The sequence below is a fragment of the Parasteatoda tepidariorum genome, chromosome 5, assembly GCF_982258835.1.
Source record: "Parasteatoda tepidariorum strain Cologne lab strain chromosome 5, Ptep-v5.0, whole genome shotgun sequence".
Classification (NCBI taxonomy): Eukaryota; Metazoa; Arthropoda; class Arachnida; order Araneae; family Theridiidae; genus Parasteatoda; species Parasteatoda tepidariorum.
Genome location: NC_141759.1, coordinates 15374559 through 15399919, shown reverse-complemented (window position 1 = coordinate 15399919; position 25361 = coordinate 15374559). Strand labels below are relative to the sequence as shown.

At 28.3% G+C, this 25361-nt stretch overlaps 1 protein-coding gene across 1 annotated transcript; it reads right to left on the bottom strand.

Moving 5' to 3' along the window:
• Window positions 1-609: 609 nt before the first annotated feature.
• TrpRS-m (Tryptophanyl-tRNA synthetase, mitochondrial) lies at window positions 610-24049 on the bottom strand. The gene is made up of 7 exons (XM_016062009.4): window positions 23753-24049; window positions 18907-19088; window positions 10004-10085; window positions 7946-8026; window positions 6076-6158; window positions 4700-4818; window positions 610-1200 (listed from the first exon to the last, which is right to left on the bottom strand). Exons 1-7 carry the CDS (start codon window positions 23831-23833, stop codon window positions 725-727), a joined length of 1104 nt encoding a protein of 367 aa, XP_015917495.3. The 5' UTR covers window positions 23834-24049; the 3' UTR covers window positions 610-724.
• Window positions 24050-25361: the final 1312 nt, after the last annotated feature.

Genomic DNA, 25361 nt, shown 5'->3' with positions numbered 1-25361 from the left:
GGAAAAGATGAAAATCCCTTAGCGCAAGGTCTGGACTGTATTGAGGGGTGGTCCAAAACTTCCTAGCCAAATGAGTTCAATAAAGCTCGAGACTGAGTTGTGGGGAGAGTCATAAAGTAGCAAAATTTGTCAGCATACCAGTATTAAGCATCATAAACTTCACAAATCTACCGGTGAAAGCATTCAGTAGATAGGTTTTTTGCCTACTAAAAACGCAACACTGACCGTACCTCATATGTGGCGGATGATTTGTTGAACTTGAACATTTTAAAGACATAGAACTGAACACATAGATTCCCTACACAGCTGTAACTGGGCACAGTTGTTTTCATGGAATGCTAGGACACGAGGTAAGCACTCGTTGTGACACACACACCACCTATTAAGTGTACATAAGAAAACAGCCTTTACTTAAAAAACAGCCCCTGTATATTGTGATGCTTAGTCAGTAAGCTTAATGATATGATCTATATAACACAGAACTCTATAAAATGCAAATTAATGTTTCAAAGTTAGCATCATAAGGATCCTCTACTGGCAAAGAAATAGCCAAAAGTTTGAGTCTAGAATAACCAGGTAAGATACTGAGTCTAGATAAACAGGTAAAAATATGTCAAAAAATTATTTATTTTTGGCTAATTTTAGTTCTCTCAGTTACAAAACATAGTATAACATCACAGAATTGCATATTAAAAATAGACTAATAATTTAATATCACAATTAGTTATTTAATTAATTGACAGCCTTCTACTGTAAGACCTACAGAAGTTTTAACTTCATTCATTGTCTTGGATGCAATTTCAATTGCTCTCTCAGATCCAGTTTTAAGAATCCTTTCGATGTATCCACGATCGGACATTATTCGCTTTATTTGTTCTTGTATTGGCTTTAGATGCTCTATCACAGCTTCAGCAACAACCAACTTGTACTGGCCAGTGTCCAGGCTTTCACTGTCCTTACAGATTTCTTCAAAGGATTTTCCTGAGCACAGGCTGTGGACGAGAATCAGATTACCGACACCCGGACGTTTTTCCATGTCGTATGTGACGCCCGACGTGAAGTCAGTGAGGGCTTCTTTTATTCTTTTTGTTATGATGTCAGGAGAGTCTGTCAGGTCGATTCTGTTTTTAAAGTTTTTGTCGGACTTGCTCATTTTCTTGTCTGGCTCTCTGAGGCCCTTAACACGTGCACAGGTTTCATCTAAAAAAAAAAAAGTCTTATGTTCATTCAAAACATGCTGAAGTATGTCAAAATAGGCTCAATTAATCATCCGAAAAGTTTCCAACAATTGACATATTGTTCTAAGCTAAAGGTTTTTAAATCGTGAAAGTTCCTGAGAAAGGGAGGAGGAGGAGAAGATGAAATTGTGAAAGTTTATGACTAGGGGGAAAGGTTTATGGAATTGCGACAGTTAAAGTAAAGGGTAAAGGGACAGTAAGTTCAAGAAATTGTGAGAATTAAAGACAAGATGTAGTTGCTGCATGAAAGACAAGATGAGAGTGTTCATGAAATTGTGACAGTTTATGAGAAGAGAGAAGGAGAGGTAGCAAGAAGAGTGGCATCATACAGTTTAGTTCAAATACATTAATTAAAATCAGTAAAACAAATATATTTTTTTGATTCTGATTTTTTCCATCTTATTTCAAGAACAGAAAATGCTGTTTTTCTTTTGAGGATTTTATTTTGTATAATCATTGATTTTATTTTGCTAAAGATAATTGAGGTTTAACTTAAGTCCTAGCTAAAAGCTTAAAAGGATATTACATTTGAAAGTTCTAGATGAATGAGGATTACTACTACTATGATTAGTAATTACTACTATATGAGGATTACTAATTACTACTACAACACTTCCTCTGCCCTATGAATGGATAGAGGAAGTGTTGTAGTTGTAAATAATTAGAGTACTTTCTATGTAGCAAATTAAATTATAACATATAAGGCTTTAAAATGAAATTTGAAATATAATCTATAATATAGTGCTTTGCTTCAAAAGTACAAGCATAAAATTTTGTAATAATGTGGGACACTGTAAGGGGTACAAAATATAAGAATGAGTAAAAAATATTGAAAAAAAAAAGTGAGACATCAACTATAAATATACCCAACAAAATCACATAATTTATTTCTTATACGTATTTTAATTTTTAATGTAAAAGAATATAAATAAAATATATATATATATAATATACAGGGTTATTCATAATTCCCTCCGGGGTTTCGAAGCATTGTAGTAAAAAAACGAAGACGAATATGGCAAAAAAGAACATATGAAATTATTCAAGTTTTAATTTAAGCAGTTGCCGGTAGATGGCAGTAACATGTACCACTGAAGCCAGTTGTAGTAAAGAAAAATGGCGTTTACAGGCGGAGGAAATTATGAATAACCCTGTATATTAATTTTTAATGTAGACAACCAGGTGGCTGAGTGGTTAGCGTGCCTGATGTTGGTTCGAATCCCGCTCAGGGCATGGTTGTTTCTCTCTGTGTATTGTCCTCTATTGTGTGTTATGTGTGTGAATAGGGCCCACCCTATGAACGGGTATTTGTGGCATTGTAGAGTGGGTAATATTGCTCCCTACTGTGACTTAGGTTCGCAGGTGGCCACTGGGTAACGTGAAATGAGCAACATTTTCGGTATCTTCGAAGGTGAAGAATGAACGTTCAATAGCTGCAGTTAAAAGAAGCTTTTTCAGGAAAGCCCATGATAGTGTGGCACTTCGACGAGTGTCGTAAGTTTATTTTGGCTTTGCAGACGAAAATAAACTAAACATTAAAAAAAGTGGTAGTAATATTAACGTAAGTTAAACTTAAAAAAATTCAACTCTACTGTTATAACAGCTTGTCTTTCATTTTCATCAGCTGGATTTTCATCGCCTTTAATCAAATTTTAGTTAATTAATTTTAAAATGTTTCTTTCAGTAAATATTTTTGCCTAGCAAAACTTGCAAACTTACCAAGTGAAACATTTGAATACAAATACTTTACAGCATGTTCTGTAGATAAGTTATAGTATTTTTTTTATGGTGTTGTAGATAAATACAGAGGTTCTGCTACTGGTCTTGATAGCAACACACTCTTCTATTGTGATATTTAATATTATTATTGATAAATATAATCAGGGCAGGAAGTCCAAAATATAAAAATTAAGGACAAAATTGCCTCTAGAAATAAGGATAATTAAAGGATGCTGAATCTCTAATTAGAGCAATTTGTAATACCAGCATGCATTCACAGATATACAATTGGTAATAGTTTTAGTAATTCCTGCACTTAAGTGAAAAAAGAAATATTTTTGAAAAAAAAAAAAAAACTCGGATTTTTTAAAAAAAGTTATGTAATTTCTTCTTCTTTTTTTTATACAAAAAAAGGAGAGAAAATAGTCAAAATATGGAAAATCGTTAAGTAGTATCAAAATACGCGGATTCTCTTGTAAAAAACAGTAGAGCAGGTGATGTATAGTGATGAGGAGGGACTAGAGAGATAAGAACTTATTATATATTTCTCCCACATCCAATGCTTTTATGCCATCAAATCAAGGGTAACTGTCTCTAATACTGGAAGTAGATTAATATCATACTCGACGCGAAATGAAGACCTTGTTGTTTGTCTTGTAATTTACTTTGTTTTATGGCATATAACATAATTTCTGAATTTGAAATTTCTTCAATTCTTTTTCAGATAAATAAAATAACTTTTCTTCCCGTTAACTTCAACAAAAATTTCGAAATATTTCAGGAGATTTATTGAACTGTTTAATAATTAAGCATACTTTCGTTTTTATTTAAGTAAATTAAAGACAACTGTATAATTTAAGATAGGTAATTAGTTAATTAAATGTTATTATTTAAATCAATTGCTAATTGAAGGTTTAATAACTAATTATGTACATCAAGGAGTTCTGTTAATATATACCTCCCTGATGTGTTGTAGCCATAAATGTATAAAAGTAATAAGTTATAACTATATTAGTAATCAAATATTCAAATTCTTCAATGGGCCATAAAAAAGAACATATTACACTTTCCTGTTTATTCACATTGTTTAAGAGACTAACTTCACTAAATTGTAGTCATTATTTAATTAAGTTCTCAAGTTGAGTATAAAATAGCAATTAAGATTTCTTTTCAATAACTTTCCAAAAAAAATACCAGGATTAGAAATGTTTTTAAACTAAAAATATGCTCCAGTTCTAGTTACAAGCAAAAATATATTTTCATATTTTTTAAATATAAGAAACAGTCTAATAGTTACAAAAACGGGATAGAAGATTGGAATCATATTTGTACCAAAATATAAAAAAAGTTGTTTTAAAATTTCTTTTCCATTCATATTCAAAAGTTTATCATTAACTGATTTTGCAAATTTCATGATGAACTGATTTTCTTAGATCTAAATAAGTGCAAATTTAAAAGAGAGCTATGTTTGGCAGATTTTACCTTTGACGCAGGAAAAGAAACCAGTGTTTCATGCTTTATTTCATAATCATTATTAAAATGCTAGATATAATATTTTAAACTTATTTTGGCCTAAAATAATGAAGAAAGTCGAAAAATGCTAAATAATTCTGTGTCCAATTGTTAATGTACATTATCTGACCAAACAGTACATTAAAATAAGTCTGATGCAAAAAAATAACGTTTAATTTAAATAAAAGCGACAGTTTAGGTGAGAGATAAATAAATAAAACACATTCTACCTATTAATGCTTCAGGAACTGGAAATATTTTTCCATACTTGTTATTAAATACTTTGACTAAATGCTGAGTCAGTTGAATGTGTTGAATTTGATCTTCACCTACAGGAACATGAGTAGATCTGAAAGACGAATGACAGTTGATTTAGAACAAAACATTGAAATAAAATATTCATCACATTTAATCACTGAAAGAAAACTAAAATCGAGTGACAGATCAACAATTAACATAGTACCCCAATAAGTGCTTGTTTTTTATTGGTGCACAAATTGTAACCCTTTTTTATAGAAGTTTCAATTTTTATTTTAGTTAAAACACTGAGTAATAATGAGTTCATGTTTATAATGATGAATTAGGCAGGAGAAAGCCCAACCTTAACTTAGATACCTCCCTAAGACTAGATATGATTTCCAGAATCTGATTGTGTCCAGAACAAAACTTTTTTCAACATATTCTTTGTATACAATATACTCAAGTTTCATAGATAGATTGCTCATTCCTAGTATTTAAAAATACATAACAGGGCTGACAACTTTTACACTTTGTGAGAAAACTGGTTTTCGTGGTAGAAAAGTTAATGATTAAATATATAATTCTTTGTTAAATCATGTTATTTTAAAGCTATTTTCCATGTCACTACATGTAAATAATTCAAAAGTTCATAAAAAAATGCACTTTGTTTCATTTCCTCGTAGTGAAGATTTTAAATTGTCAGCAAAATTAACAAAAATTATGAAAGTCAAAACTATATAAAATATTTTGCAAAACGTGAAGTACTTGGCAAAGTTTTGCAAAAAGCGTAGTCTGTATATTATAAGTCATTGATAAAGTAAGCTATTTTTTTTAAATCAAAATGTTGAGCAACTTTTATGAAGTTAAATGCTGGTTGACAAGACTTGGGTTCACAAAGTTAAGAATAAGTTGTTAAAAGGATTCTTTATAATGAAAAAGAAGTCTATATTGCATGTGAGAAAAACACAAAGACAAGTTTATCTGCTGAATGAAGATATTTAGCTAAAAAATTAAAATTATGCAGTTTTTCAGATCATTGCACAATCTATAGGGCTCTATTCATTTGTATGCATAGTATGATGCAGTGAAAAAATATATAACATACTTAGTTCAAAAAGTTTCATTTCAAGTTAACATACAAAAAGCATATTTTTATCCCTTCTTACAGCCATGGCATAGTACAAAAACAAATAGAAGCAACTTAATGAATATTATGTTAAAGTACCATATCTGGCATTGGAGTATTGAATTTTATAGACAGAAATTTATAGTTTTAAATAATTTACTCAATAGAGATTTAATAGTACAACTCAAAAAGATTATCTTAGAACTGTAACAGTATTTAAAAAACAATGATTATGCTTACTTATATAATAAAATGTCTGCACTTTGTAAGACAGGATAAACAAATAAGCCTAAAGGTATGTTCTCCAATGATGATGATTTGTCCTATGAAAAATAAAATAGAATATAAGTAAAGAATAAGGCACCAATCTAAATGAAATGTAATCATTAGATAAAAGCTAGTAACAATGACTTAAGCTAGACAAAACTTAACCTAACAATCATATCATGAATAGTTATATTAGTGCAAAATTCCCTAAAAAAGGTTACTCATATAATGACAGAGCTTTGGAGAAACTGTTCACTTGTTTTATTCCAAATACACTTCAATGAACTCAGCAAAAACGTTATATTAGGTCCAAAAGTTCTGTCTGCGAAAGTACACACCGTTTTTTTTTTACAGGAATATAAAAGGTTCGTTTATAAAAGAAAGTGTTATGGTATATACCCTTCAACTCAATGGTAATGTACTAGTTTAAAAAGAAACAGCACATATGGCAGGCAAGAGCATGTGCATGCATATTAAAACTTGTAATGAAAGTATCGGACACATCTAAAGGTCTGGTTTCTTAGGACAGGTCGCCGTCAGCTGGAAATCAGCGCTAACCTCTGATTGGTCCATTTGTGAGTATGACAGTATACGTCATCGAACACTCATCTTGAACTACAATTTCCGTCCAACTCAACTGCAGTTGGACTACAGCGTGACGTTAACGACTGAAGCAATGGCAGACAACATCCAACAGCAGATTGAAATCAGCCAAGATTTTGATTTTAACATTAAACATAGCTTCTTCATTAAATGTAGCACTCTTCATTTAGCTCAGCTATAATGTGTTTTTTCTAGGACAAAGCCATTATTTGTTCTCTAAAGCACTGGTCGACAATAACAAAATCAATACAAATTCAAATTAAATATTTGTTTACGTTATTAATGCATGCGCAATGAGAGATAATGTCTGCTTTGGACCGACTGCTCACGCTGAGCTAACAGATAAGTATTTTTTTGGCTTCAGCGATACGTCAACTTTCCGCTGACGCCCAGATAAGACACTTGTCCTAAGAAACCGGGCCTTGAGCTAACAAACCAGTATTTTGTTGGCGTCAGGGTAACGTCAACTTAATGCTGACGCCCAGATAAGGCGCTTGTCCTAAGAAGCCAGGCCTTAAGCAGTATATATATATTTTTATAAATGCACCTTTTACATCCTTGTATAATGGTATGCATTCTTTTGTGGAGGACAGAAATTTTTAGTTGACTAAATATTAATAAAAGGCGGTAATAATGAAATGCAGCGTCAAAATCAGTATTCAATAGGATTATGAATTAAGATTCAAATTAGGATTATTAATTAGGATAGAAATTATGATTCAAAATAAACCATGTAATTTTTTATTTTATTTTTACAGAGCTAGAGTAAACATTTGCATGATAATAAATTTGTATAGAAAGATTAGATAATTATAGTTAACCTTTTCCCTACAGTGCATGACTTTCTGGTTCCTTGAACTCAAATTCATTCCTTTCGACTGATTTTTTTTGAAAATTAAATTCCTGAGATTTTTAGATAGATAAAATTCCTTGATATTCACTTGTTATGTGAAAACAATGTAGAGCCTAATAGAGTAGAAAAAAGGAAAGTTTAACGGAAATGTATAAAATCTTTTTATTATTATTTTTTTTTGAATATGTTAAAAAAAGATAATGTTATAATAAACTTGCACATTCTTATAAGACTTTTACATAAGACTATACATAAGAAAGTTATTATTTATACATAAAAAAACAAGAATAAGCTTCGAACAATTAAAAAAAAAAAACAGGTTCTGTAACCTTTGACTGTAGCTGCATAATTTATTACAAAATTGCATCAGGAAAAATAAGAAATTACTTTATATTGTGGCAGATGAGCTAATCGAGGCATAGTTGTTAGACAACCCAAAATCCAGGCTAGTTCAGTGTGTTGTGGTATCTAAAATGAAAATAGATGGTTTCATATTGGTTTAGAAAAAACAAGCAAGTCTAATTAGGAATATCAATTTTGTAACAAAATTAACTTAATAACATAGAAGGTAAAGCCCAATTAAGTTAATTTAACTCTTACACATGCTTGCATTCATATTCTAGTGAAATATTTTAAAGGGAATTTTTCTGGAGAATATTATGCAAATATTAATTTAAAAAAAGTCTTATTTCTTAATGCTGATAAGGAAGTCTTTATTTTCAAGCTATATCTTTTCAGTTAATAATACGTTGAATGAGCTTGGGGCAAATGACATGCCACTTTTTTAAAATATTTTAAAGAACATGCTTTAAGAACTTTATTGGTTAAAAAACAAGATGTGTAAGATTGCTTGAATACAAGAATTAGTTTAGAAACTAAGAGATTTCTGTTCATCAAAAGAGAAAATTTTGGAAACTAATAAAGTTTCTATTTGAAAACAATACCAAGGATTTGTTTGATGTAAAAATCTCACTTTAGAAAAAAGTGTAGGTTAGTAAAAGCCTTTAATTTTTAAGTAATATAAATATTAATAGAAAATAAATCAAAACACAAATTATGCAAAAGATTTGAATAACAAATATTTTCATGATCAAGGAAAATAGACCAATATTTTATGCATCTCTATTTTTTTCAAACATTAAAACGTTAAAATTTTTAAAGCCTAAATTTCAAATAACTTTGAAATCTTTTCTTTCCTTCTTCCTTAAATTTATGATGAATTTAGCCTTTTCCATTCCACGTTTTTTTTTTTTAAAGCAAGTTAAATTTCACAAAGTTTAGGTCATTATAAATAAAAAATAAAAGTAGATAAAAAAATAATTTTTGAAAAATTTGAGCATGCATTCTTAGAATATAGGATATTCTGAATACATACAAAAAATCAGGAGCGTCAGGACAAAAAACTAAAAATCAGGAAAAAATATTTTGTGTGAGGAAAGTCAGGACAACTATGAACTCTGCTTATAGTTTAAAGAGTTATTTAAAAATTATAGAAGTACTTTATGTATAGTAAAATATAAAATTAATTTTTCCACAGAGTAAGATGAGAAATCAGCAATAATTTAGTTTTACAGAAGAAGGTTAAGTGCACCAAGAATTAAATATTCTTTTTTACTGTTCTTAACTTAAATCTTCAATGCATAAATTTTGTCTTTTAATTTTTAAATCAACTTATGCGCCACTTTATCCCACTTAGTGGGAACCTTTTTATTTTTTAAAGCTTCCTTGATTGAATTTTAATTATAGTTAATCCACCACTACACATAAATCATTCAAGAATTCAAATAAAATACAACTTTGTTCAAGTTATATCAGGGTGAGGCTTTAAAAATAATATCCAAAAGCTGAATTGCTGCAAGTGTTAGCTATTAATTCTCTGCCTCTTTATAGAATCCTTTACCAAAATTAGAGCATTTGGCAATTACAATTAATAGAAAAACTCTCAAGTTGATATAAAAATTTGATTTGTTTCGGTCATTTTCCAAAAGAGGTTCTGCACTTAGAGTAAAATGTATGCAAATTCATTGTTAACTAAATAATAAACAAAGAACAAAGTCAAAATCCACAAGAAGTTAATTCCAATCTTTGTTTTAATTGAGTTGGTCAAAATACTTGAAAATTAATTCTGATTTTTTAAATTATTCAAATAGTTTTCTCTTAAAATAGTTCCATCTTTATAAATTTATTTATTTTAAATTCTAAATGCTATGTTGTTTATCATTGCAAAGAAAAAAAAAATTGAAGCACGGATGATCTGCCAGCAAATAATTGGGAGTTCACTGTATTTAGTATGTGAAAAGAACTACTAATAAATTGCACAATATAAATAAGAATAAATATAACCAATTTCAATAAATCAACAATAAAATGCCAATTAATAACAGCTTCTAAACCAACCAGCATTTGTAAAATTATTTTTCATGAGAAAAAATAGAAAAGACTCACTTGTGATTGTAAGAATAATATGCATAAATCAGGGTTTATACCACATGCTAGCAGACAAGCAGTCATTAAATGGATGTTATATCTAGAAAGAAAAATTTCAGAAGAAAAAAAATATTTTAATGATTGTAAATAATTTTATAATAAATTTAGATATTAGTACTAATTCAAAGTTAGCACAAATGAATAATTAGACTTTAAAAAGTTATATTTTTGAAACTATTACACACATTAAAATAAATGATACATAAATTGAAAGAAAAATGTTTAATTTTTGTTTCAGTTACTAATGTTTGATGAGTTTTTCTTTTGTTACATGCTTAACATTTAATCTGTAATCAAGCTTGTTCCTTGCAGTTTCCTGTGGTCATAAATAACATGCTACGAGTATTGAAACTATTGTAGTTACAATTAATATTTCCTAGTTTGTGCTACTTTTTGAAAAAAGTAGTACAGTGAGCAAGGTGATACGAAAAAAATAAGAAAGTGACCCATTTTGTAATAACTTTTCGCAAATGATTTTAGTTTCAGGGTTGGAAAGTGTTTTACATATGAAGGTTTTTACCATCATGTCAAAAACCCTGTTGTCAAAAACCCAAAACTCTGGTGATATTGCATTTTTTATTTTATTTCAACTAATTAAACTTTTAAAAATAAGTGTATCTTAAAACATTAAAATTTTTAAAAATAAACAGAATAGATAGATATTTGCATACCTTCCAACTTATGAGGATTTTGAAAATAATTCTTTCTAGTGGTTGCGAACCAAAGTAGAAATTTTTAAAGCAAATGGATCTCTCATAAAACTTTTATCAGAACTTAAGAATCTAGCCATATGGCCTGCACTTTTATAAGTAATAGTGGACAAGTTACGCTAAAATTAATTTTTTTTAAATATTAAGACATTAATTTTGCTACCGTCAGAAAAGAAGATTTCTGAAACTACGGAAATTCCGTAGCAGTTGGAGGGTATGTATTTGTCAAAAAATAATTTAAGATTATTAATAAAAAAATAACAATGTATTTTTATGGTTAGGTAAAAAAAATCTCCAAAATAATTGTCATTTGTAAAGAAAATTTTGTTAAGTTAGTGTTTACTGTACCATAACAAAAAGAAAAAAAGTATTTTTTTGACAGCTTTTACCAGAAAAAACACAATTTGTTCCTCTGTTGTGTCAAAAACTCAACCCTGGTTTAGTAGAAAAACAAGGTTTAAGTACCAATAATTTTTCAAACCTGATAAATGGAGACTTATGCAAGTTCATCAGCAGATGCAATGAGGATTTCACTAATGAACTTTGTTCAATTTTTTCAGTTAAGTTTTAAGTTTAAGACACTTAACAAAATCATAAATAAATTTTGTTAATTAATTAAATAAATATTTTTAGCATATTTGGAAATAAGTATTCACTGTTAAAAAAGGTATACAAAGTGGAAAATTGAAAGAAATATGTTTTTAAAAAATAAATTTCATATTTTAAACCACTTTTTACATATTTATACTTTCAATATTCCACTATTTTTTTTAAACTTCAAAATGATCATCAATTAAAAGTAGTCAAATCTCCTTAAAGTAGTTAAATCGTGATTATGTTTCAAAAATAGTTTGTAAACACTAGATTTTTAAAAAAATAGTTGTAGTTAACACTTGTATTAAAGCAGTTATAACTATAGAAAAAATATAGTTTTTCTAACCACTGGTAATTTTATATTGCCAGCAGTTTTGAATGATTCACACATGCATTTTAAACTTGTCTTTTTGGAGTCAGGCATTTATAAACAGTGCCTTTGACATTACTCAATGAAAAGAAATTACATAGAGAGATGTACGGGCATTTTGGTGGCTACAGAGATGCCAACTACTGCGGACACGCCAAAATAATTAAAAAAAACGGCAAATAACTACAAAGTAAATTGTGCAAATATTTGACTATTTTTGCTTGCTTTTTAAGAGGTATAGCATGACATAAATACTGTTAAATCGTGAATTATATAAACCTGCAAATTATTTAGAAATAGTGGTGGTTAAAATCTACTGAATTGAATTTATTAAACCAAGAATCAAAATTGATATGCTACCACTTCCAAACCTCTTTGACCTCATAACTTACATGACCTGCACCTACAAGGCATCGTTTATGAATCACCACAAGCTGAAACATTACAAGAATTTAATAAACATATTTGTGTTGCATTAGAAAATCATTGGTTTTGAGGGACTTCAAAATGGGAGGAACAAACTTGATTTTAGATTAGACATTGGACAAAATGGATGTAACAAAATTATGCATTAGATGTAACAAATGCAATGCTGGATGTAACAAAATTATGCATTAGATGTAACAAATGCAATGTTGGATGTGACAAAATTATGCATACTGAACATTTGCAATTGCAAAAACATTTGCCAGATCTCTTCTTTAATTTTCTGTATCATTTATCGTATATGTGTAATGGTTCCAAAAAATATTAATAATTTTTTAAAGTAGGTCATTCATTTATGCTAATTTCAAGGGCGGCGCCAGTAGGGGGTCAGGGGGGGCTGGAGCACCCCCGTCGGGCATGGCCAGCTCCCCCATCGGGAAAAATTTAAAGTCTCGTCGGGAAAATAGTCTGGTCACATTTTTTTTCCTAAAAAATGTCAAAAATTCATTTACAAATGCCTAATAAAAATTTTTGTAGTTGACATTTTATTTATTTATTTTTAAGAATTAGTAACAAAATTTAGTAAAATATATTGTAAATTCTATGTAATTGTAGTTTCACTGCACTACTCCAAACTTTGCTCATACATTGTTAAACTAGAGTCCGGATGCGATTAGACATGGTTGAAATTGAAGACTTTTCGAAGACCCATAGAAATCCTTTCCCCTCAAACACATCTTGATTTTCTTGAAAACTTATCTTTCAAACTGCTATTCTTTTTTCTCGAGAACTGAGGAGGGGATAGATAATCACCCCTCTTTACTGGGAGAATAACTGACAAAAGCCTGGGGGACACAGAGAGAGAGAGGCAGGTCCTCTTTACAAATTCTTTTTTATGTAACATGTTTATTAATGGTTTATGGGATCACATAATTGCTTTGTGAAATTTTCAAGCAAAATGAAAGTAAAAGAATAAAATAAAAAAAATTCAGTTTTAATTTTTTCAATACTTTTAAATGAGGAAAATCATTTACTTATTCGGATTCAAGGTTTATATTTTAATCAGCGCATTAAATAAGCAGTCGGAAAAAAAAGAAAAACAAACATTAACAAAATATTTGTAATTTATTTTAATTTTTTTGGCAGATTTAATTTATTATTTTTTTTTTAATCATTTTCTTAGTAGTAAAAAGATTGTTGATTGATTCAGAGAAACAATTAAACTGTCCGTATTCAATATCTTAAAATATATATTAATCAACATAATAGATTCTCATTGACTTATTTTATGTACAGTGTATGAAATGGAAAAAGGGAACACCTTGATTAACTTTTGATTTAATCGTATATTCACGTATAAAGAGTCAATACCATATTTTTACGAAAAAGAGCACTAAAGCGCATTTTGTTCAGGACAAACATGCAAGTTTGTCAAAAGTTTAGTTTTAGGTTTTTAATTTTCAAAATGCGGAAACAGCCGCAATCTGGAAGATGATAGTGTCCAAAGTTATGGCAAAAAGAGAGATCGAAAGTTTGGGTCCTTTAATTTTAACTTCATACTTTGATTATTGCGCATTATCTCGAGAACTTCTTCAGTGTATTGAAAAATGTATACATTAAATTACAAAAAAAAATTATGCACAAATTTTTAAGCAAAAATAATTTTAAATAATTTATTTTTTACTAGTTTATTAAATAATAATAAAATTTATTGAATTGCATGTTCTACATATTTTTACATCCTTTTAATTTCAAAACACAAACTTTCAGAGCAATCGATCGATTAGTTTCTGAGTTCAAATTTTAAAAACGTCGGTTTGTTTAAATTTCATTTATCTTTAATTATTCAATCAATTTTATTCAAATTTTGTATTTTACAATTTAAAATTACCTTCCACAAAATAATATAAAAATTTGTATATCTTGCTATTTTATTTTATTCTATCCGTCGTTGAACAGCTGACCTAATTTTCGGGTTTACGACTACTAAAGTTTAACTCCGTAGCCTTGTAATTTTGAACCCGAGCCATTTTTAAGGATGGGCTCATTGGGCCCTGGCCCAGGGCCCCGAGTTCTGATGGGGCCCCCGAAAAGTCTAAAATCTCATTGCATTAATTGTTTCTTTTTTTTTTTTTTTAATTCTAACTCATTTATTATTTATAACTCAAGAGGGCCACCAGATCCCACTTTTTTCTTCTTTTTTTAAAGTTTTATTCAGAGATTTATTCAGATTATTTTTTCTTTTTTACATAGTTGGATGCTTTTCAAAATCTAATCGAAGTGCTTACAAACATAAAATAATTGTTATTCTTCAGTTTTCTAACCAAAAGAGCAATAAAACGCTTTTTCTACTGATGAAAATATCCCCACTTTCGTAGCTACCACCCACAGAGTTGTTAAATAGCCTCCTCACTTTACACTGTGAGAATATGTTTTTAGCTTCTTGATATTGCCTAGGGGCTCTTTTCTCCTAACTTCGGAAATATCAGATATCCACAGAAACACCCTTTTGTTTGATTTCTGGTCATAAATTTCTAAGAAGAAAACATTTCTAGGGCTGTAGATAGGGGGAGGGTCTTGTTAGAATCTGTCTTGAGATTTCCATATTGTCCTTAAATTGGGACTCGTTCAATTCGAATTTTTCTCTCTTACAAAATTTAGAAGATATTTTTTCTAATTTATTATAAAAGCTTTTCTTTCCTTTAATCATCCTAAATGTTTCAACTAGCATAATTGTTTACTTTATTTAATTATTGTAGTTGATTTAATTCTGTTATTTTTCAAATCAATCGTAAGAGAATGAAATAGGAATTTCTATATCAACTTTTTGTAGGATATTAAGAAGACATAAATCTTTCACATGGAGGTAAGCAAATGTTTCTATTAAATCAATTTTAGTAAATCAATCAAAACGTGAAAGATTTAAGCAGTTTTTTATATATACATCGAGATTTTTTTGTTTTGTTTATTTATTTAAATGGCGGGCCACTATTCAATTCCCTCTTTGACTGGCCTGTTTGCCAAAACTCTTGATTTGGTCTGTTCCGGATAAAATTGATATAACAAAAGTAATTTAATTTTAATTTTACTTACTGCTAATAGACAGAAACAACATATGATTTTGTTTAATAAAGCATTGAAATCAAATGATCATCAGCTAAAAAAAATGTTACAACATGAGAAAAAAATTGTCTAAAACTCCTGTATGATCAAATTTTCCATGTTTCCCATAAATATGAAATATGTTTAATTTGTAATATTATAGTTCGAACACGAAATTAATTAATTTAGTTAGCTTACGATTTTATTGTTTATTGATCATTCTATTTTTAACTCCTTTTTGTTGTTATTATGTGTTTAAAGTTAATAAGGCTCCTCAATTTTTTCATTAATAAGGCTTTTAAATTTCCTAATCAAAGTCGAAGCAATTTCTTAAAGTTATAAATCGAAACTATATATAAAAATTTGACAGCTTTGTTTTTATTTTAACCGTGTGCATTTAATTTAATGAAATAAAAATAAATAAAGAAGCGGAAAAAATGTAAATAAATGACTGAATAAAAAAAAAAAAAACTTCGTTGTCATATCATCTTTTGAATAATTTGAGTATCAATAAGTTATATAAAAATAAGAAAATTTTTAGTTTAAAAGGTAAAAAAATTTTTTTATTTGTTTAAAAGGTAATTATGCTCCATCATTCGATCATGAGACTATTTAATATCTGTTCCTAAGGATCAGAATTCTTTTTCATTTTACTTTATTGTAAAAATGATATATACTTAATATTTTCATGTGATATGCTGCAGTTTTAAATACCTAAGAGATGATTGAAATTGTCAATTCAAAAATCAATTAATATTTAAACAATTAATACGTAAAAAAATAATTGTCGCAAGCAAATTAATATTAAGTAAGAACGAAACAAAAATGATATCAATATATACTGAATCACTAGTGAGACAGGTGGGATGAACGACATCGAAACCAATTTGATTGAATAGTAAAACTAGAAGGTGTTTCTAAAATCCGGAAATCAATCAAGCTTCAATTTTTTTTGTCACGAAATTTATCAGGGGCTATTCGTTAGATTTCAATATGTGTTATGTTTTTTCATAGATTAAATATTAAACATTAACAAATATTTGTCTTTTAAAACCTTTCACTCTATAATAATTATTAATTCTATAATAATCTTATAATAATTATTCTATAATTGTAATTCTAAAACTAATTGATATAAAGCGTTAGTGTGTATATATTAAATGTCTTCCATCGGCGGAACCCCGACATTACGATTAAAGTTTATTAAGGTAATTACGAATATTATAACCTAAAAACAGACTATTTTTAAAATATTTAATTCGAGGAATGTAGATTTTTCCTCGTTTTACCATTTTTAATCTTAAATAAGGTTTTATATCCGACAGTTAAGTTTGCAGTCCTTCAGTTATATCTAATCTAGTTTTGAATAATTTTTGGTGTATATATATACATAAGCTGAAAATGAATAAGATAAGCCGAATTATGGTTTACTTCTAAATGAACTGATCAATTTGGAAAGCATTTTTCAAGAATGTTAAGTATCCAAATGACTTAATTTATTGAATTTAAAAAAAAATTTTAAAAAATATCCGCAAGGCAGGTTTGTATATTTGGGGCTGATGATTATGAAATCTAACACAAAACTGTGAGATCGGGAGCTCTATTCCAGCTGATGGCAGTTTTTAATTATTATTTCTTAATGCTGAAAAATGTTTTTCGTATTTTTTTAAGTATGCATGTTAATAACTAGTAATTTAACAATTATTTAATGAACTGGAAGGCTCCGCTACCTGTTCATTTTGCTCACTAACCCTCGTGGTTGCTTCTGCATTCATTGCAGGTTTAGAGGAAAAACGGTTTATTTCCCTTTTTTTCTACAAAAATTACGATTGAATTACCATTTACATTTTGAAGGTGATTAAATTTAAGTAAATCAATAAAATTGGTACCAATCAATAAAATTGGAAAATTGGTACCTGCCGCAGAGTTTTTACTCAATAAAGTTGGACTCAAGGGATAGAGCATTCTCCTCCGAATGAGGTGCACCGAGTTCGAATCCCAGTGATGGCTGAGTGATATGAATTCCACACCCGGCTTTTACCGACCACAGTGCTGACGTGAAATATCCTCAGTGGTAAGCGGATCATTTCTTAGAGTTCCCTTGGTATCAGACTAACCGTAGGAGGATTTCGTGGTTTTCCTCTCCATGTAACTCAAATGCGGGCTATCAAAACGTCCTCCACGAATGCAAAAATTTATTCCACTACTTGAACCTGGAGTTCTCTTGTCTGCTGGATTAGGTTCAAAATTACAAGGCTACGGAATTAAGCATTAGAAGTAGTAAGCTCGGATTTTTTCTAGTTGTGCATAAATTTTTTATTGTTTGAGTTGCATTGTTTGAGTAGAATATTTAATTGAGAACACTGTAGAATCTTATGATGGATGTGCATATATTGTTTATTTATTCAGATATCACTTTTATATTTTTTCTTTGTTAATATTTGAATCATGATAAATTTTTTATCAGAACAAATATGTCTATGTCATATTAATTATTTTTCGTATATTAAAAATTATTGCTTATTTTCAAAATTATCTTAGCCCCCCTGTCGGGGCATTGCTGACCCCCTGTCGGGCTAAGTCTAGCGCCACTCTTGGCTAATTTAGATATGCAAAACAAAACTTCTAATGCTTGTCTGCCAGCAAGTAAAATGATATCAAATTTGATAGTAAAAACTGAAATGAATTTATGATTAAGTATAATTTGTTTTTGTACACTTTGTGTTATTTAACTAAACGTGAAAATGAGTAGAAACATATTTTTTATAAAATCATAAATAGTATTAATTTCACTATACTATTTAAATGTTTCTATATTTCATCATAGGTAAACGTAAAAAAGGTATAACTATGATAAAAATTTATCTTAATTCTATTTAAAAACATCTTAAAGATAAATTGGAAAAATTTTATTACTGATTAAATATTAGGATCAAATTATAGACAAGATAAAAATTATTAAATTTGCAAACAACAAAGAAGAAAACTCCACTGACTTAATGGAATACTTTCTGATTTTTAAAAATAAAACATAGGTATGAGTATGAAAAAAAACAAAACAAAAAACATACTGTATATGTTAGTGTACAAGTCAACTTTTCAAACTCCCAAAATTTTACGAAAATCAGGAGGTCGACTTATTTATACATCCGTAATAAAATGGGAATTTGTTGATTGTAAAAATATACGTGCATTTTAAATAATGATAAACATGAAGTGTCAATTTACCCCTTTACTAAACAATTTTTGATACGTTAAATACAATTAATTTTGCACTTTTTTACTAATATTTTCTTTATATATAAAAGTTTATTTTTAGGAATAATACTTTAATTTACATTCAGAAAAAAAAATTAAGAATAAGAAAAGTGAAGATATCAAGTGAAGAATATTTTTAAAAAAATAATAACACAGTGAAAACTTTTAAAGCACAATATTAAGTTACAAATTTAAAGATTCCAGAATATCATCTGCATCGGATTCAATAATGTTAGCAGCATAAACATTACACAATTTTCACTTATTAGACTAGAATCAACTTACACAAGGGATTGACTTATACACCAAGTGGTACTTTTTAGAATTTTAAAAATAAGAATACATGTTTCACAAAAAAGAATAAGACCAATGAAATTAAAATGTAGAAATTTTGCACAAACTTTAATTGAAGTGGATCTTGAGGTAATGTTATCGAATGTAGATCTACTATGCTGAAAATGCAGTTCTTTCCTTCATTTTGAAGATCAGACCATTTCTTAATGGCACCAAAGTAATTTCCTAAATGTGGAACTCCTGTTGGCTGAATTCCAGAAAAAATAGTCTGTTTATGCCTCACATGAACCTTTAAGAAATAAAGATCAATTAAAAAAGAAACATGAATATACACAAATTCAATAAAAATTGATGAAAATAAGGTGGCTAAGTTCGAGGAAAAATTAAACGACAAGAAATTTCTGAAGTGAAATTGAAATTTTTAAATTAAAAATTACCAATTTTTCATGAATTAAATTAGGTCAATTTCAAATATAATTTTTAAAAAAATATCATATATGTATTTATGCACTTAATATAAAATTAGAAGTAATATAAAATTTTTTATATGTATAACTCACATTCTGCATACATATTTTCCTTTATATATATATATATATATATATATATATATATATATATATATATATATATATATATATATATATATATATATATATATATATATAATTTCATATAGAACTTTTATACATTCCATGTAGTAGAAGAAATTTTCAATAGAAATTTACCAAAAGAGGAGAAAAAAATGAAATGCTAAAATATTTTTTTGTCTTTCTAGCTCTGTTCCAGATAAAAAGTTAAAGCAATTTTATTGTATATACATGTTTTCGAGTTTCAAATTCTAATTTTGAATTTTTATTATAAAAAGGAGCATTAAAAAAAACCAATAGCTGATTCAGAAAATATAAATAGCTGATACAAAACAAATTAATAAATAAAATACACAGTTAATTTGTACAATCTCAAAAAAAAAAAAAAAAAAAAGAGTGGAATCTAATAATTTCTCCCTTATATAGGATCTTAAATCATTATAGATGTATTTTAATATGGAGAATAATCCTTATACAGCAAGAGGGTTAAAGAGCAATATCAATACAATGTGCAAAACCTCTTGACACATGGGTAGGGCTGCAGGTTTGTCGCGGTGTGAATTTCCGCGATGATTTCCACAAAATTGTCATATTTTTTCCTAAAATCCGCGAATTTCTCAATATGTCTTGACTTGCACGAAAATTGCTTAAATTTTTTTTTTTTCATTTTTTATTTATTATTTTTATTAAACAGAATTTTTTATTTTCCTGAACCTTAAATTGAACATGTAAAATTGATTAGATATTTAGGGGAGTGAATCAATGGCAAAATGACCTGAAAATAGTTCAAAGATAAGTGATAATCACAATCTTGTCAACTAAGGTGGTCTTTCTACACTTAGGGAGGGTGATTACCTTCCTGAAGTCAGTAAGAGTACAAAAGAAATTGGAATCACAAACGAAGGAAAATGTTATAAATCAAATCTTTGACAGAAAATAAGTTTACATGCTATTGCACTGGGCAGTGAAATTTCTACCTTTCTACATATCCAGTTAATTTTTCTAGGCGGCTTCTTGTGATTTCTTAAATATGGATCAGTTTCTTAGATGAAGGGGGGGGGGCTAGTAGTTAGTAAGGACTTGTAACTAGTAGTTTGAATGTAGAATGTTTGAGTTTTCACAGCAATTACTTCTTACAAAGCAATGGTTAAGGAATTGCTCGTTGGTGAAGGAAAATTGATCGAGTTTTGGAAATCAAAGACAGAACGCTCCAAAATTGGCAATTCGAAGCTTGCCGGTGCCTAAAAACAGCGTTGATGCAGAAAGATCGTTTTCTAAGTATAAAAATTTATTAAGTGATGAAAGACGAAGGATAAATGAGAATAATCTGACAATGTCCAGTACTTTGTACCAAAATTCTGTTCATTTAAATAAAAATATTAATATTGCGTGGAATTCAAAGAAATACTTTTGTTGCGTATTTTTAAGCTTTCTTTATTATTTGCGAAATTTCTGTCTCTGCATCATTTATATAATAAATTTTTTTATGCTTAGAATTTGTGTAATTTTCAAAATTTCCCGCGATTTTCCCACGAATTAGGGGTCTTTTTTCCTGGGACAAACTTGAAGCCCTACTCATGAGTGTTGATAGAACATTTCATGAAATTGCTGGAGCATTGGAAAATTTAGATTTCCAGAGAAAACACAGCTCCGGCTCCTTGATAATCACTATGCATAAGAAAATATTTAATATAAAAAGTTTATAACATCATTTTAAAGCAATATGCTGAAGGACATACATTTAATAAGATACTTCCATGCTGATAATGATACTCTGAATTTACTCACTAACTATATAATACTTTCTTTCGAAAATTAATGCTCTTTTTTAATAATATTTGCTTCTGATTTATATTTAAAATCAGTGGTTGGAACTAACATACTATTGTAGTCCCTACCTTTTTATTTGTAGTTTTTAGCATAACAAGCTATTTCTTTAAAAAAAAAAAAAAAGTGAAGTGAGTAGGGTAAGAACGAAATAAATTAATAAAAATAGTTTGTAGTGATTCCTAGCAACTACTTTTATCATTTGTTTATTAAAGTAACAAGGTTTAAATGCAACTAATTTTTTGAATCTGAAAGGTGCAAATCTTATATGAACTCATTATCAGATGCAATGAGAATGTCTCTGTGACCAAGCATTATAGATTTTATTTAGTCAAGCCATCATAAACCAAAGCAAATTTATCAATTAGCTTCTAATCATGGGTATCATTGCCTCAAATACAAATATACATTGAATTGAAGATCAAAATTAAAATACTAGTACACATTATTTCAGTGAAGAGAGACATATTTTGCTTTGTAATTCTCATTGTAATTTATTACAAAATATTTGCAGTAAAAAAGGCATAAAAAGAGGAGTTAAAAAAACTGGTTTAGAATTATAAATTCACATATGTAAACATGAATAGATTTTTTTTTTTAAATTTTCCTTGTCCTAAAGTAAATTTATTATTCTAAACAAATTTTTTATACAAATCTACAACTTCCTTTGTTTTTGAACATATGTGTAAAATGAATCCTCTAGTAAAATTCATTTTCTAATAGTAGTTAAGCAATGATTACACTTTGAAAATAGTTAATAATCACTACATTTGAAAATAACTTGAATCGAAGTTGTTGTTCACTTCAAACAAAAATCAAAGTTTTTTAACAACTGATGAAAACAAATTTGTTGATGTAGATACAGTGTAATACGTTGTTTAGATCAAGATGCCTGGCGGGTACACATTTTGAAATTGTTTGAGACCTGCACTGTGCTTAACTTTTCATGTTTTGTAAAAATTAATTAACAACCAGAGTTAGCAAAAATCATGATAAAAAAAAATCTGATTTTTATTATTTAAATCAACTAAAATGTTTTAAAAATTATTATTTAATTATTACAAAATAATCACAGAATAAATGAAATCATGAATATTTTTTGTTCAAGCAAAATATCCTAAAATTTAAGACAGGGAGGAGATTTGACACTTGTATATAAATAAAGAGTAAATTAGTTTAAATCAGAATACATTAAAGAAAAATCATGTAAGCTTCTGTGGACAAACAAGTCTCTTTTAAATATTGTGCTACTTTACATATATTGTACACAATACTTACATATTGTACCCTGTACATATTATACACAAGATAATAAGAGGAAAAACAGAATCACTATGCTCTTGTATGAGCTGTATTGGGCTAACTATACTAGTTATAATTGCTGGAAAAAACTAAGAGAAAAAAGGAACAGTTGAACACATTTAATAAAACAAATAATGTGGGGGAGATTTCCAAATCGTGATCAGTGGCACAATAATGACGTTAAAAAAAAACATCACAGAAAGGGACTGACTTGAAAGGTATAACTCGTAGCCACCCCAAGCAAACATCTACATGTTTTTTTTTTTTTTTTCAATTTACAAGTATAAAATCTATTTGGCATCATGGCAATTTTAGTTGGCGAGACAGATCACGATACAGAAATATCCCCAATAATGCTATAGTAAATGAAATAGTTTAATATAGCTGAAATATCATCCTTAAATATCCCATAGATTGCTCTTCGAGTGGTTACCATGTTACTGAAAATAGAAGACAAAATTTCCTGTATTTTCCCAGTTTCTAAAGAAAAAATCACGATTCCCTGTTATTTTAGGTCATTTTTAAATTCCCTGCATTTTCCAGGTCTTTCCTATACTTCCCGTGGGAAGGCAACCTTGAAATACTTAATTTAATAGTTTTTAATAAGTTTTAAAAACACTTGTATCTAAATAAACATAAAACTAAAGGGGGTATAATTGAAATATGTTTATTAGCAGCAAAATTATTTTGCATGCAACTAATGAAATAAATTATAATTTAACAGTTTCCCGTGACTCATAGCAACTTTCAATCTCTTTTATTTCCTAATTAGCCTACTTTGATGTGTAATAATTTAATCCTCTTTCAGAATTCCTAACAATAACACCTTTACTATACCAAGGAAATCACAATTTTAACTTAAATAACATTGTATAAAAACATTTTCGCTTTAATGATTCATTTAAAAAAAAAAAAAACATGTTTAAATGAAAAAAAAATTTTTAAAGATCATAGTTCATTAAAAATCTATAATTTTACAAAAAATAAATTAAATATTATTTATTTTAAAATTTTTATATACATCTGGAAAACCTTAATTTTGTTAACTATTGTTGAATATTTTTTTATTCCCTATCAATAGCTAGAAATATATAATCAAAACTAAGGATAGTGAAGGAAAAAAGGTATAATTCTTTTTTTTTAAATCTTATATTACATGTTTTTAATGGAGAAAAAAAAACATGCAAAGAAAATGAAAAAAAACATATTAAGGTTCCGTCACAATAGTTGATACCTTTCTCAACCAACAAACTGTTAAATCTTTCACAATAAAACGATGAATAGTTGACGGTCGTGAAAGAAGATTAAAAGCCATTATTAAAATTTTTATTGATAAAGCGAAGTACAATTAACAAGTATATCTAAAATTAAAATATGTACGATCACAACATAACTATAATTTCAAAACAAGGAAATCAACATCCTTTATAAGAGTTGTAGCTGTAGTTGTAGTAAAATTGATAGCTTGTAAAGATTCTCAAGTAAATAAACTAATAATTGGTCGTTTACGACAGGCCGATCATTTCTTTTTGGGATCTTTACATTTGAGATAAGTAAGGCTTCTGGCTCGCATTGTATACCTAAAACTGAAGCGATCGTTGATGTTTCTCTTTATGATCAACAGATGGAAGCACAAATACTTATCGTTTATTGAAAGATCAAAAGTTATTCAAGGCAGTTCATTTCCTTTTTTTGTGCACTGCTCAATCATCAGATATTTATATTTCATGATTTAAAGATATCTTTTTCTTATTTAACTAATTTATAGATTATTTTTAAATCGGCAAATATTTCCGTTACATTTATGATAATATCGTACTTGATGAGTGACGAAAATACTATTTTTTTCGATATTAACCATTACCGAGTAGAATGCGATAATATACTCACGATTAAACATTCGTTATTTATCGGTGTCGATAATTATCGTATTTTCTATATTTACGGTACCCATTTCTAGGCAGAATCGATCGCTGGTGTTCAACCCAGTTATACTGTTTTCTATTCTCTTAATGTTTAACTAATAATGCGCACTCTTAAGTAATTGATTGTATTGCAAGAGGACAATTTTCCACTCGTGTTCCGGCGACCTAGAAAAAATCAAAAAGTTGCTAATAAGTTTTCTCAAAGCTATTGAAAAATATTTATTTTCCATTTCCATTTAAACATTGCAAAAATACTTCCAAAAGTTTTTACGAAATATTTTTTTTAAAATTCTTACGAACCAGGAAAAAGTAAAAAGTTTTTGTTAATATTAACGCTTTTGTAAATATTTATTCCAGTGGCAGCTAAATTGTTGTATTAATGTATAATTTCTTATTCATTGTAACGAATTTTCCACGCTACTACATATAAATGATTTAAAAATTTATATGAAACCCCATTTTTTCCCCACTGTTTCATGGTGAGGCATTTAAAATGTTGTCAAAATCACCAAAAATTCTGAAAGCTTTGTTTTTTAAATGTCCATCACTCTAAAAATTTTTTTTACCAAAAGCGTAGCAGTTGTCAGGCCTGGTAACGTACCCTTCTGTAGTTACGATTAGCTTTAAACATCTATATTTTTTTTTTTTACTTTTGTTACTATTGTAAAAAAAAAAAAAAAAAAAAAAAAATTCAGATCTTAGCAATACTGCATAGTTTTTAATAATCTCACAAATAACAGATCTTAAAATGAAAATAATAGCCTATTTTTTAATGATCAGAAACAGACAGAGTTAATAAAACAACATTTATTTAAATCAATAGAACTAAAGAACACAAATAAATAAATAATTTAAACATACATTTAAATAACACACATTGCAATACAATCGAATAATAATTACATACAGATAACTTTT

Excerpts from the sequence above, each read along its gene's own strand:
- TrpRS-m (XM_016062009.4), bottom strand. The coding sequence starts at position 23,833 with ATGGCTTTTAATCTTCTTTCACGACCGTCAACTATTCATCGTTTTATT. Across the intron at positions 19,089-23,752 it reads CAGTTTGTTGGTTGAGAAAG|GTTCATGTGAGGCATAAACA; the intron begins GTATCAACTATT and ends TATTTCTTAAAG. Across the intron at positions 10,086-18,906 it reads CAAGATCCACTTCAATTAAA|ATATAACATCCATTTAATGA; the intron begins GTTTGTGCAAAA and ends TTTTCTTTCTAG.